Here is a 12,929-nt window from a genome sequence, read left to right as displayed (position 1 = left end):
AACCTCACATATTACATCTGCTCGAGCAGGTTTTAGACATAGTTGATACTAAAGTCAGTGAGCAACACCGCTTCCTCCAGCTGTTATACCAAAAGGCTCTATGGATGCAAGAAAGGCTCCCTTTGTGGTGCCATGCTCCTCCTTTATTGCTATCAAGAGTCCAATGATGCACCAAGAACACGATAGGGAAATGGCAGAAATGTGGACAGCAAGAGAAAATAAGAAGGGGCTCTGACTGGATGCCACATAGCATAATACACAGTATTTTGTTAGCACAAAGCAACCCCTACAGAAATTTAACACAATGGCCTACTTACTAATATACCTATATCTGTAATATGCAATATCCTACTGTACTTAAGTACTTACAGATTATGTAAGTACACCATTTGGATTCAGCTACACTGACTCAAATATACCTATCAAAACCAATGGACTAATTCAGGTCCTAAACGACTGAGTCACTTAAAAAAGATAATCTCATGAATAACCCAAACCGGAGTACCACAAACCGAATAATATATGTGACAACTGATCAAACACATTCTGAAGAATCTGAGCTCTCTGGCAACATTTTTAAGAAGTGCTGGACTGGGCTTATATTGCTCTACTGAAATGTGTACCATAGGGATTTTAGTGTTTTAATGCCATATCTGTTTGTATTTGATTTACCAATAAGTTATTCTACATTGGTGTAGTACCGACCAATGGAGTTATGCTAGAATAAAATAATGGTGTTGTAGTGCTCTCACTGTGTGGCTGTTCTGTGGCTTGTGACAAGTGTTGTCAAAAAATCCCTAGTTTTAACCTTCTATTTCAGCACTTACCTACAGAAACAGCACCTGCAATTCAATATATCCTTTGTTAGTAATAAAATATTAAAAATGAAAAAGAACAAAAACAAAACAAGGGAAAGAAATGTTTACAACCCCCAAAAACTTTGTAGGTCTTCAGCTGAGTTACTACATCCTTGCTTTGCTACCTTCATGTTGCAGTACCAAGGCAGAACTGCATGAGCTAATGAAATGACTGCTTCAGAAAATACTGTGGAGAGTCTGCCATTATAAATGAATGTCAGTAGATATATTTATTGGCATTCTGCCGAAATTTTTACAGCAACAAATTGTAGCCTGCTTGTTCCAAACCATTCACTTAGCTTGGATATTTGCCTAAAATAATTATTATACTGGATCGAAACAGGCATGACAACATACTCTATGTAAAGAATGAATTATTGTTAAGAAGATAGTGGCGTAACTACTCTGGATGTCTTATGATTACAGTTCTCTTGAGGTGTATGGGTTATGAAAAAGGAGTTGGCAAGAAACAGACAAAATAAAGCACAAAATGAAACTAGCACCATAACAGCTCCATAACTTTTTGGAGGAGGGGAAAAGAGAAAAACCCTCAGTCCCTCCACTGGAATGATGAAACTCCTTACTTTGTGGTATTTATTACCAGATGTTAGCAGGAAACTTTGGTCCCTGACATGACAGCACCAGGAAAGACACTGCTTATAATTTCTTTTCCAGTTTCCATAATTTTCAGCATTTCCAAAGTATACCTTGCCCAAATAAATAATCTGATTTCTCAAAACAAAACCCTGTATCACGAACACTACCAGACTTTTCTCCATTTTCCCAAAGGGATGCCAGACTTCATCAAGGAAAACACCCAGCAGCTGGTACTAAAGTAATATTTACTACTGAGCACTCAGTGCTTTGGAAAAAAAATGTATGTATAAGTCAGGGCACAAATAATGCCTTAATTACACTAAAATACACCTGGAGTGATGCCAGAAGGACTGGCAGAGTTACTTCATCTGCCATCAGTGCTCCAAAGCCGCACATTTAGGTATGGATCACTCACTCAGAATGGATCTTGACCCTAAGCTTCATATCTCATTTCTGAAGTACTGAAACAGACAAATTTTTGGTGTTCCCAGTGTAATTGTTACTATGAAAGACTCCGTTTCAGAAGGCTGGCACAAGAAGTAGGTCTACCAGTTTATCTACTCAGATCTAAATGCTTCACTCTCAAAGAATGGGGAAAAACAAAATGATGAGATTCTTCAAAACACATGCATTGGTGCCTTTCTTCTCTTCATAAAGTCGTATCTCCTACAATGGCATCTGGAGGCATTAGACCTCAAGGTACTGGAAACTGCTGTGTTTATTATCAAAGGTAATAGCAACAGAAGAAAATATGTTTCTTATCTACAGAAGATCTCAGAAGGTAGAAAAACACAGCACAGTCCAATGCAGCAGACAGCAAGTATTTGCTGCACACAAACCATGTGTTCTGAGTTTGGTGCATAGAACTTTCAGTCTCGCTGATTTACCAGAACTATAAACATACCAAATGTGGTAGCGAGATGTTAGAAAGTACCTTGTTTTAGAGACAGCATTTATTCACCCAGTGACCAGGTGGTAACTACAGCTCATACAAATAAAGTAGAGCCTGAGCCTTTTGTGGAAATGTGGCCATCCTGATATTCCAGCATGAGCACCACAACTTTAGTTCACTGCACACTTTCTTTCATTTTTTAGTTTAAAAAAATACAAAACAGTTTATTAAAACATATATGTTTCTTACATATCAATAAGAAGTGTCTTGTAATCTTGGGAACTTCTACCTACTAGATTTTTTTTTAAATATATATTTTTTTCTAAGAGTCTTTACAACTTTCACTATCCTCAGAGTTGCTACAGCCAAAGCCTCCCCAAATTAGGATGCTATTCTTTTACCTCTTTTTCATTGCCAGTTGTCATTTCCCAAGTCCCATAGTGGCCTTTCTCCTGCCGGAAGAACTGAACGGCTTCTAAGAACGCCTCAACTTCATACGTAGTCTGCTTGAGAATATCTGAAAGGAAAAAAAAAAGGTAGTACAAAGGATTTACACATAAATAACCTTTAAAATAAACATCCTTTTTAAATCAATTTTCTTATTCCACATCCATCCAGCAGAAACATTTTCTGATCATTTACTAAGCCTGAGTGTCTGAAGACTTCTGGGGTTTCATTAAGATTCAGAAGCTTAATGTTGCCACGTATAAACTGTCACAAGCCAGCCCATCTAAACTGATAGGTAAAACCAACATCAGCAGGTATTAACATAGACCACTCAGTAAAAGATAACAGTTTTACAGCAAGCTTTGTATGTGGGAGACTTTGACAAGGCAGTCATTAACACATGAAAGCTCATCCCTTTCTTTTATACTTATGAGCTACGTATGATGGCACATGGGCAGACTTTGACAGCAGGTCCTAATGCCAAGAGTTGGGAGTTTCCGCTTCTTAAATTTAAAATAAAATTTTACAAATTTAAGATACTGATAATCATCTGAGTGGCAGCAAATTACAGCATGTTGGACGCCCTTGAGAAATTGCTAACCCCTAACATACTGCTTCCCAGTAATCCTCTATTTCATAGTTTTATTATGGAATTGATGATCAGCATGAATTTTTCATGGATATATAATAACACAGACCTGGACACAGTAAGCTCTGTGCTCATACCAATTAAGAACAACATTTCTGACAAATTGCATTGCTTTTCCCCGATATTTCAGGCATGTTTAACCACAGATCAAGTACCTGGTTACCATCCACAGCTACTACTGCTAGATGGCAGCTTGTCCCACGAACATGAAGATAGCCTGGGGGCACTATGCTGTACAAATGGGACTACAGCATGGAAAAAAAAAAAAGAAAACAAGTGGCTAAACTAGTTTGCTCTTATAAATACCGGATAACCAGCCATGCAGCAGAAATTATATCTCAGGCAATTTCTTCTTTCCAATCTGCAAGACTTTTGAGATAGTTGCAGTCAACCGTCTCCTTCACATTACAGCACACAAAACCACATCTAATAAAGGCTGCAATAGCAGTCACACATTAGAACTAGTTTGTCATGATCTGGGGAGAAATAGTCCCTCTGTATCAAAACGTGGAAAAGCCATGAGGCCATTTGGCAAACCTGAGTAAGAATTTCAGGCTGAGAAACCACAACTGAAATACTTCAGGAATTTAAGTGCTGCCTTTGCTGAGTCAGAGCTTCAGGACTACTGTGAGGATTATTATCTTAAGAGAAAAACAAACTATTATCTTAAGAGAAAAACAAACAGTTCATCGTCACCTCTTCAAGGTTAACTACTTGCAGCCTTAATCAGCTGAAGTCCTATTGTGTGCATGTTATCAGGGAAGGGGAATGTTAATTCTATCAGAGGTAAGTATACTGCTTTTCAAGACACTGATATGTATAATCAATTGTTATGTGAAGTCAGAGAGTAAGTTCTCAAGCCTTGCCTGTCAAGCAAGACATATCTTTGACTTGTTTGTGAAACCTTCTAATGACAAAAGCTTTATAGAAGGCTTGTATGCAAACTAAGGGCAATACAGGGATTATACAAATTATGGGGAACACAGAAGATTAACATTACAGTAATTCCCAAAATGTCTCCTCCATGCATTTTACACAAAAAGGAAAGCAGGAGAAACGTACTACCATTTTACCAATGCTTCGTTACTTGAAAACAGCTTTGTATCAGTTACATCTGCATGGTGGGCAATGAGGTTTAAGATCTGTGTCAGAATTTGCTCTTTCAGAGTTTCCCCTGAAAGCAGTAACTGCTACAGGAAGATATGCTATACATACTGAGGCACAGTGAACATTCTCACACTGCCACTTCGTAGATACCATTTCTGTTTAGCAGATATTTGGAGGTACCGAGAGATCAGTTTCTTCCCCCCGACATGTTGATCAATCTAGAACAGCAGGCACGTAAAATCCCAACCATTTATTCACTGCTATCTCCATGATTTGTAGCATTTTTAATAGCAAGTCACAAACCAGGATGTTACAATACCAGTTCAGGAGTTGTAGAATCAGGCTGTTCACTGCCAAGAGAAGAATGTCCTCTGACAGCAGCTTTGATGAAAGAACAGCACTCCACCTGAAAAACTGTATTGCATCTAAAAACTTTTGTCCTCCCAAAACTAAACTCTTGAATATTTTGACCAGAAGAGAGCCAGGCTTGGCTGGAGGAAGGGAGATTGCAGCTCCTGCAGCCCTCCCATCGTGACTCACATGTTTTCCTTCTTCGCAGCTGTGCTCCCTCCTAACCAAAAGGGACAACAGACCATCCAAAGGGCTGGATCTTGGACCTGCTGAGGTGATGATTTGCCAGGGCTGACAAGTCTCCCCTCTAAGATCATCAAGTTTTGAACTCTACTCAAGGGAGTATTTTCTTTATTATGGCTGTCCCTGACCCATAGAAAAGTGGGAGGAAGATGCTAAAAGAACAAGAGCAATTCATTTGAATAGTTCTTGGGAACAATATCAAGCTGTAAATTGCATAGGATCCGAAATCATACATTCTTTCCTATACCAGTAAACACAGGAGAACAACACAATTATGGCAGTCTTACACAAAAACAGCTCAAAGTAAAAAGGCAGCTTTATCCTTCAAGGCCTACTGTAACTGCGTTAAGCATTTTTTTCTCACTTGCCATAGGAGGAAAGGATTGCATCAGAGATAAGACACTGAACAACTAGATCCATCCAGCGTTGGCCCATGCAGAAGCTGTTGGCAATGGAGACAAGACAGAGGCGCATTCATGGGATAGATATGGCTTGAGAAAAGGGAATTGTACCCAAGCTGAAAGGAGCTGCAGAGCACATCCTTGGGGATTTCAGCAGGGAAGAACCAGGGCTTCTGTAAATCAGATCTAGCAGTTTCTGACAAGGCTAGAGGACTGAAGACAGACTGGTAGCCAGTTCCATTATACAACGGCAAAGTAAGGAAAACAAAGAAGAAGCTGTTGTGGTAGCCTTGCTTACGTGCAAGAGAGAGGACAGCACGTGGGAGACGGAAGCAGAAACTGCAGCTGCGAACAGGGCAGGTGGTAAACCCTTGCGGTATCAGGAACGATTGTTCATCAGCAGAAAGGACAACATGTGCTTCACTGTGAGGCTTCCCCTTTAAGTGATCTGGCTGGCACCTATTGCCAGTGATGGGTCTGCCCCTGCTGCTTGCAGAAACTGGAGCGCACCAGGGGAGCTGGGTGCAGAGGCGGTTGTGGGTCATCCCTGCCCGACTCCCACAAAACGCATGGGAATCATCTGGTGGTATAGTGTTTTATTTCCACCAGTTGCATGCTCCTTAGAAGCTAATCTGAGATACAGCACCACCTTGTATGTATACAGCACCACCACATGTATTTCACAGGTAAAGGCATACGTTAACACACATCCCTATTCTTTCCATGGAGCAGTACCGGACTATCACAATTCACTTTCTTCCTTGTGCCATCTATACAGCTTTCAAAACCAGAAAAAGCTGGAAACATATGCTATGCATGCGTGATGTGCCTTATTCTCCTCTGCTCAGGCCAGCTGCTGCCTACCTCAAAATGGAAAAATGTGCTTTTCTTTTGGGTAGCCTGGGCAAGACTGAATACACTTAGTCTCATTTCTGAAGTGCACATGCATAGCCTTCTTGCTCCACCTTCTTGTTACATCTCTTTATGAAAGGAAAAGCCTGGGACAGAAACATTTAATTGTCATTGGACAAGAAGCAGTTAGCAAGCAAATCTTCCACAACAACGCTGCAAGCCATAAAGTTTACTGCATGTCCTCCAGCACAAGGCTGGAGAGGCTTTATGGGTACCAGACTCATGCTACGTGCTTAATCCAGGCTCGTCCGCACTTGGAAAGTTACCCAAACAGCTTCTCCAGCTGCTAATGGATATAACATCTGCATATTTGTGGAGCAAAACAAAATTCTCTTTGGTCTATTTGATTTTAAAACAAGAAAAGCCACATAGAGACTGTCTTTTAATACCCAAGTGTGGAGCCTAATTTAAATAACAAACACAGATAAGATACCACTAACAATACATTCCTTTTATAAACATAGAATGAAAGCAGTTCATTCATAGAGTAACTGCTGTAAAGCTCCTATTGAGAAGATGGAAGGACAACTGGAAACATGTTGGCTTCATAAATCTCCCCACATTTGCATGTCTCACGAAGACACAGCTGAGTTTGTTCAGTACTGCAGAAAGGTGTCTAACGTGTCTTGTAGACATGAGCTTCCCTGCAGTGTATAAGTAGATTAAAATCTTCTCCCCCACCAAAAAAAATCTCAAACTTTAAATCATCAAAACAATACACAAAAGACCAGGCTCCTCAACACCCACTGAAGAGTACAGTGGGCACTGATGAATTCTTGGTGCCGAACCCTTAACTTAGAAGGCCCCATAACCAATTTAAGCTACATCTGATGTTTCTGCCACTGTTGGATTTGCTGTCTCTTAGCGAGGATCTCCAGGCTATACACTACAGGTCCTGCTCATCAGTTGGCAGATGTCTGGTTGTATGGGCAAGTAACAGAGGAAATCTTCAGTTTCAAGTTGCTATGTGCTCTCCCATCCCATGACAGGCCAGCTGTGCCTCTGTTTGAAGATAGACATCTTGCTGGCACATCATTTACAAGCCCTCTGGGACAGAGGATGGGCTACCAGAACAATTTTTCTGGCTTACAAACACTTCTCGTGTGTCTAAAGACAGCAGTGAGAATTAATTGCCCTGGTGGAATCAGTCTTGCCGACAGCCATAGATCAATCAGTCTTGCACCACCGGTCAAAACACTGACTGTGTGCAAAAACTTCTAGAAATAGACCTTGTTATCAGAGATGAGTACCTTAGACCTCACTGCCCCAAAATAAAATTGTGTATTTTCAGCAGACGTGGACAATAGAAAATGTGTTTGACCATTTCCACTCAAATTTGTTACCTGTATGTTACCAGTCTACTGCATCAGGTCTCTCGCTGATGATTAATCACTCAGATGCTCATTTTCTTAGTTATGGTTGAGGGGAGGTGCCTCTTTAACATTACATATCCTAACCTGCCATGCTAGCTGTTAAGAAGTGTTTCAATACCCAGTTCTATCTGAAAAGTAATAGTTACTAGTAAAACTATTCAAACTCATTACTGAAGCATGAAAAAGGAGACTAAAATGGTCATGCAACAACCAGAATGGGAATAAGTGTCTGAAGACACATAGCATATCATCTACTCACTTAACAAACATGAAGTCAACAAATAAAGTTTTCCGATGAGCAGCAACACAGCTCATTTCTGTACCTCTCATACAACCGCATGGAAAAGCCCATGTTTGGGAAGCTCAGGCAACATTTATGCAGCTCCTGGTGGGACTGCAGTCAGACGCGATAACCAGACAGCAAGAATTTTCCACCTCCCACAATTTATGGGGTGGTTTGGTCTGCTGGGACACCAAGAGTTCACAGTTCCCTTCTGCATCCTGACTAATCCTGCAAACTGGGACTCGCTCATTTTTGGACGTAGCAGCAGCATTACAGCATGAAGCTGTTCAGAGAGCCAAGGAGCTGCAGTCAGGATATTTTACGATGTGTAAAAACTGAGTATGTCATTCTTCAAAACAAATGCAGTGCCCATATTGCAATCCTGCAAATGCCCTTCTCCCTTATGGGTTTCTCTTACAGTAAATTTATTACTTTTATTGTTAATAATAATGAAGGGGGATGTTGACTGTGGACAAAGTGCTTCACCAAATCTAGCTAAACCACCAAGAGTAATCTAAGCTTTACAGCTGACGCTTTGCAAAAAGCTGAGGCCCAAAGAAGACATAGATCAGCCAATGCTAAAACAGAATCCAGGAGCCTCAGCTCACAAAGCACGGGTTTTAATTAAAGAAAAGCTGATTCTGACAAAATGCCCATCATCTGACTACCAAAACTCAGAAGAAATTCACCCTGGCTTCCTCTGCTTCCTGCAGCATTGACATCGATGTATATGTTCCCGAGCTGGAGAGCTGTGTACAGTTTGGTGTGAGATTCTGCATTCAGAGAGCATTACTTTCCATATGGTTCCTGAATTCTGCCTGCAGGTAACTCTGTTTGATAATAGGAGCAATCTGGCATTCATATGTGATGATCACATAGAGGCACACAGATAGGAAGGTTGCCTTGCCTGGCTCCTCCCCACCATCCTCAGTAACTGCAGCTTTGGTCAGATGTCTCTTCCTCACACATGGGAAGTGCTAACAGCCTGTTATACTTCTTATTTCCCTCCCATAACACCACAGGACCCATGAATACCACCTCTAATCTTCAAAGTGACAGACTGACCTCAGCTAAGGAGTAGGGAAGTCAAGGCAGGAGGATGCTCACTGGAAGGTCGTAAAGATGGCAGAGGAGTCAAGTTTGGTGGATTTTCACTGACTGGGAGAGTATTTGGCACTTACTATAATTTTGGGGATATGAGAAATTAGTAGAAATTGTGTTTAATTTTATATGACCTTACAGTAACATATTCTTGCTTCCTCATCTATTTGGTCAAAGTCTGGCTTAGCTGAAGGTAGTACCAAAACATTTATTTTGTAGCTGTTTCTTGCTGATCCCCTTATGTAGCATTTTCCTGGGACAAGAAATATCTCTGGTTGTACTGTAATGGCAAAGGGTTGTGCTTCTTGTGATGCTACGAACAGAATAGTAGGAGGTAGATAAAGTTCAAAAGTATTTGGGATTTTCAGTTTCCAGTGTTTGGTTTTAGCAGTCTCAAAAGACGGTGCTTCCACCACTTACACTCTTTTTAAACAAAGGCTGGTGAAAAAAGAAAACAGCCCAAAACCAGAGGGAGGCTGCTGATAAAAAAAGGCTATTATTTTAAGAAAGTGTGGTGTCTTAGCCATCTTAGTATACAGGACATTTCTATCTTTTGTACTGGTACTTGAAGAAAAGCTATTGCACAGTGCCATCACCAACAGATTTGGGTGAAGGCATCTGGAGAACATTAGGGAATAAGAGATGTTCCTGCAGTTAAAGAATCATTCTGCCAACTTCCCACCACCACAATTAGGGGATGTCCATCAAAAGAAAGCAAATGAACATGACAAAGAACAGTTTCCCTTTCTAACAGTGATCTATTTAGCCAGGGTTTCCTATAATAGCATTTTTTCAAGTATTTCTGGTAATACCTGCCTGGGGTTTATTTGCTGTGGGTAGGGACTGCAGTGGTTAATGTCTGTTGCTCATACAGTTTCTGTCAATGATGAGCAGTTTTCTACTAGGAGGTGTGTGAGCGATACCATCACACAGGTGACGATGGACAAGACACAGAGGACTGCCAAAGAGAGAGCCCAGACCCAAAGTCTGTTATGCACGAGTGAGCAAGACCAACCTATCATCCTGTTATGAGATGGCAAAAAGCAACCATCCAAGTTCTTCGCACATTTCAAGAGTTGTTGCTTGTAAGATACTACAAAAAATTGGTTAGAAGGGTAGTGGCCATCATCTCCAAAAGGATAAAGTTATGAAAAACTCTGTCTCTCAAGAAACAAACATATGGTCCCAACCCAAAGAGAAAATCAAAGTGAATCAAAATCCTTCTGTCTGAACAAGGAGAGATGAGAAGAGCTAAGGCACTGGATGTCAGGAAAAGACAGCTTACCCAGGGCTTGTAATGCAGCTACAGCCCCTCCAGAAATAATTATAAAAAATAATAATAATAAAAAAAAAATCGTTTAACTTTACAAAATATCTTTTAACTTTACAAAATGGAGTCCTGTCATACTATTACCCCAAATTGAGATCGAAGTGAAGTATAATGTCCTGGGTCTGAGAAGCACCAACCTCAGAGCTCTGATGTTTTCCTGAGAGCAATGTAGTACCGTATGATTCATAGACCATGTGGTATAAAACTGCTAACCACTAACAGAAGCTAAATGAGGTCATTTCCAAGCAGGATACAACCCTGCAATAATACCCTGTATTTATAGCAAATAAAGTTTTGCAGTGCAAGTTCCCTCCTAAACATTAAACCAGCATTTCAGATGATTGCTTTGCAGCATGCAATGCCTGTACTAAAGCTGTTCAAAGCAGCACAAGACAGATTACATGGCACCTCCCTCTGCCAGGAACATCAGGCTGGTGTTTTATAGTCTAAACCACAGATTCATTCATCTCTGATAATCTCCAAGTGCTTTACAAACCATCTCCTGTATTCCTGGTAAAGATGAGAAATCTTCTGCCACTGACCTTTGAAGCTGCAGCCCAAATAAAACCATTACTCGTGCACAAATGGGTATCTTCACAGCTACTAAAACAAGCTCAGGTGGTGGGTGCAAGGCAGTGTCACCTCTGCACCACCCCCTGCATTGTAACATACAGGAGAAGAAAGATAAAACCAGGGTGTGGAGGTGACAGAGGCAGGAAGAACACAATCGCAATTAGGATTTTACACACATTTTTACACATCATCTTGTCATTTCAGAATGAATACACCTCCCACAGACTGAAAATCCCAACTGCAGTACAAGCTAGAGGGGCTTACTGGAAAAGTCAATCACTCAATGAAGGAAATAATGTTGCAGAGTAAAAGCATCCCACAAGTAGGAAAAATAATCTCATTTTAAGCAAATTATACATAAAATTCTATATTGTGTCCTAAAACATTTCATGGGTTTTGTAGCACCCCACAGGCCATTTCAAACATATTAATAGGAAAATGGTTTTGAATGTTAAGACAGCGAGTGCATATTTAGATTTGTGGATAGGGTGAGAGACATAGCGCAGACCAGCCATCACCTCAGCCACTCATGTGGAGTACAGAAGATCTGATCTTGTTAATCATAAAGTGATTTAATTAATTAAAGTGCAGCGGCTGCAGTGAGAGAAGTCAAGATGCAAGTCCCAGGTTTGGGTCATACAGGTGGAAGGCTGAATCCTGCTTATGTTATACCTTTGCCCAGACTTAAAAAATCATGCAAACCTTCAAAAAGGTCTTGCTTTCATCCCAGAGAAAAGCTATTTTCCTTTAACATAAAAAAAATACTGCAGGGTATCAAAGCAATTTCCTACTCCTTTCTACTTTAACTGGTCATTCTGCACAGTTTGTGAGAAGGATAATCCTGAAAGAGATACCTGAACAAGAAAACTCTTTCCTTCAGCTGCCCTCTCCAGAGAAGAACAGCCAACCTGTCTGTAACATGAAGACTCAAAAATCTTTCCGAAGTCCTATTTGGACTCATGACAGGTGCCTTGCTCTGTACAGGGATAAAGACAAGCAGTACAGAACGAGGTTCAGAGGCAGGGAGTTGCACGTAGCTAGTCAAGAGGATGACAAGGAGAAGGAAGGGTCTAACAAAGACAGTATTTCTCCCGATAAAGCCAACCTTTCCTTCAGCTTGAATATTAAATGGCCTTTTCTCAATCTTTTCCAACACTTCAATAATTATTTTGAATTACAGTCCAAGAGTTGGTAAGTCCTGTATGTACTATACACATGTTCATGTAGGAAAGGTACAAATAATTGTGAGAAAAACAACTGCCAGCTAAGCTTAGAGTTGAAAATAGGAAATATGGACAGAGCTAGTGGCAATCCAAAACATTACATGCAGAGATAGTAAATCTGATGCTGTCTCAGTTCTCCTATCGTAGCCAAGCTGTGCCAGAATGTCCTGCATAAGGTTAAAATGACATTTTGTATTTCTCTCTTGCCTAATACATTTCTTTGTTGTACTTTTTTAATGTATTTTTTTCTCTACTTTTTTAGTTATGGTGAAATTGGAGATGGCAGGATATGGTTTTGAAAGTCCCCTAGCTTCCTGTGTCATGAGGGTATTTATCAAGATACGGATGTGAAATCAAACCAGATGAAAGAATATAAAAAAAAGAAGTGAAACTCCGCATCTCCCAGAATTAGCTAGCTATATTTTCCTTCCCATTACGCAGACTTCCCTACATACCAGCACCAACTGGTTGGCCTTCTCTTTTAACAGCAAATACCAAGTGAAACACAATAGCTGGTAATCTTGTATAGGAAAGGAGAAGCCTGCCTAAAATGATGGATGGATGGATGGATGGATGGATGGATGGATGGA

The 12,929-nt window shown here is 40.5% G+C and overlaps 1 protein-coding gene across 1 annotated transcript in view; it reads right to left on the bottom strand.

Moving 5' to 3' along the window:
* Window positions 1-12,929, bottom strand: part of NIBAN1 (niban apoptosis regulator 1) — a 66,465-nt gene that overhangs the window by 16,602 nt on the left and 36,934 nt on the right. The window contains exon 6 of the mRNA XM_035333084.1: window positions 2,748-2,863. Coding sequence (XP_035188975.1) covers window positions 2,748-2,863 — 116 coding nt within the window. The remainder of the gene's footprint in view (window positions 1-2,747; window positions 2,864-12,929) is intronic.

Source organism: Oxyura jamaicensis, chromosome 8 (assembly GCF_011077185.1).
Source record: "Oxyura jamaicensis isolate SHBP4307 breed ruddy duck chromosome 8, BPBGC_Ojam_1.0, whole genome shotgun sequence".
NCBI lineage: Eukaryota > Metazoa > Chordata > Aves > Anseriformes > Anatidae > Oxyura > Oxyura jamaicensis.
The sequence above is the reverse complement of the archived record's forward strand: the minus strand, read 5'-3'. Positions and strand labels throughout refer to the sequence as shown.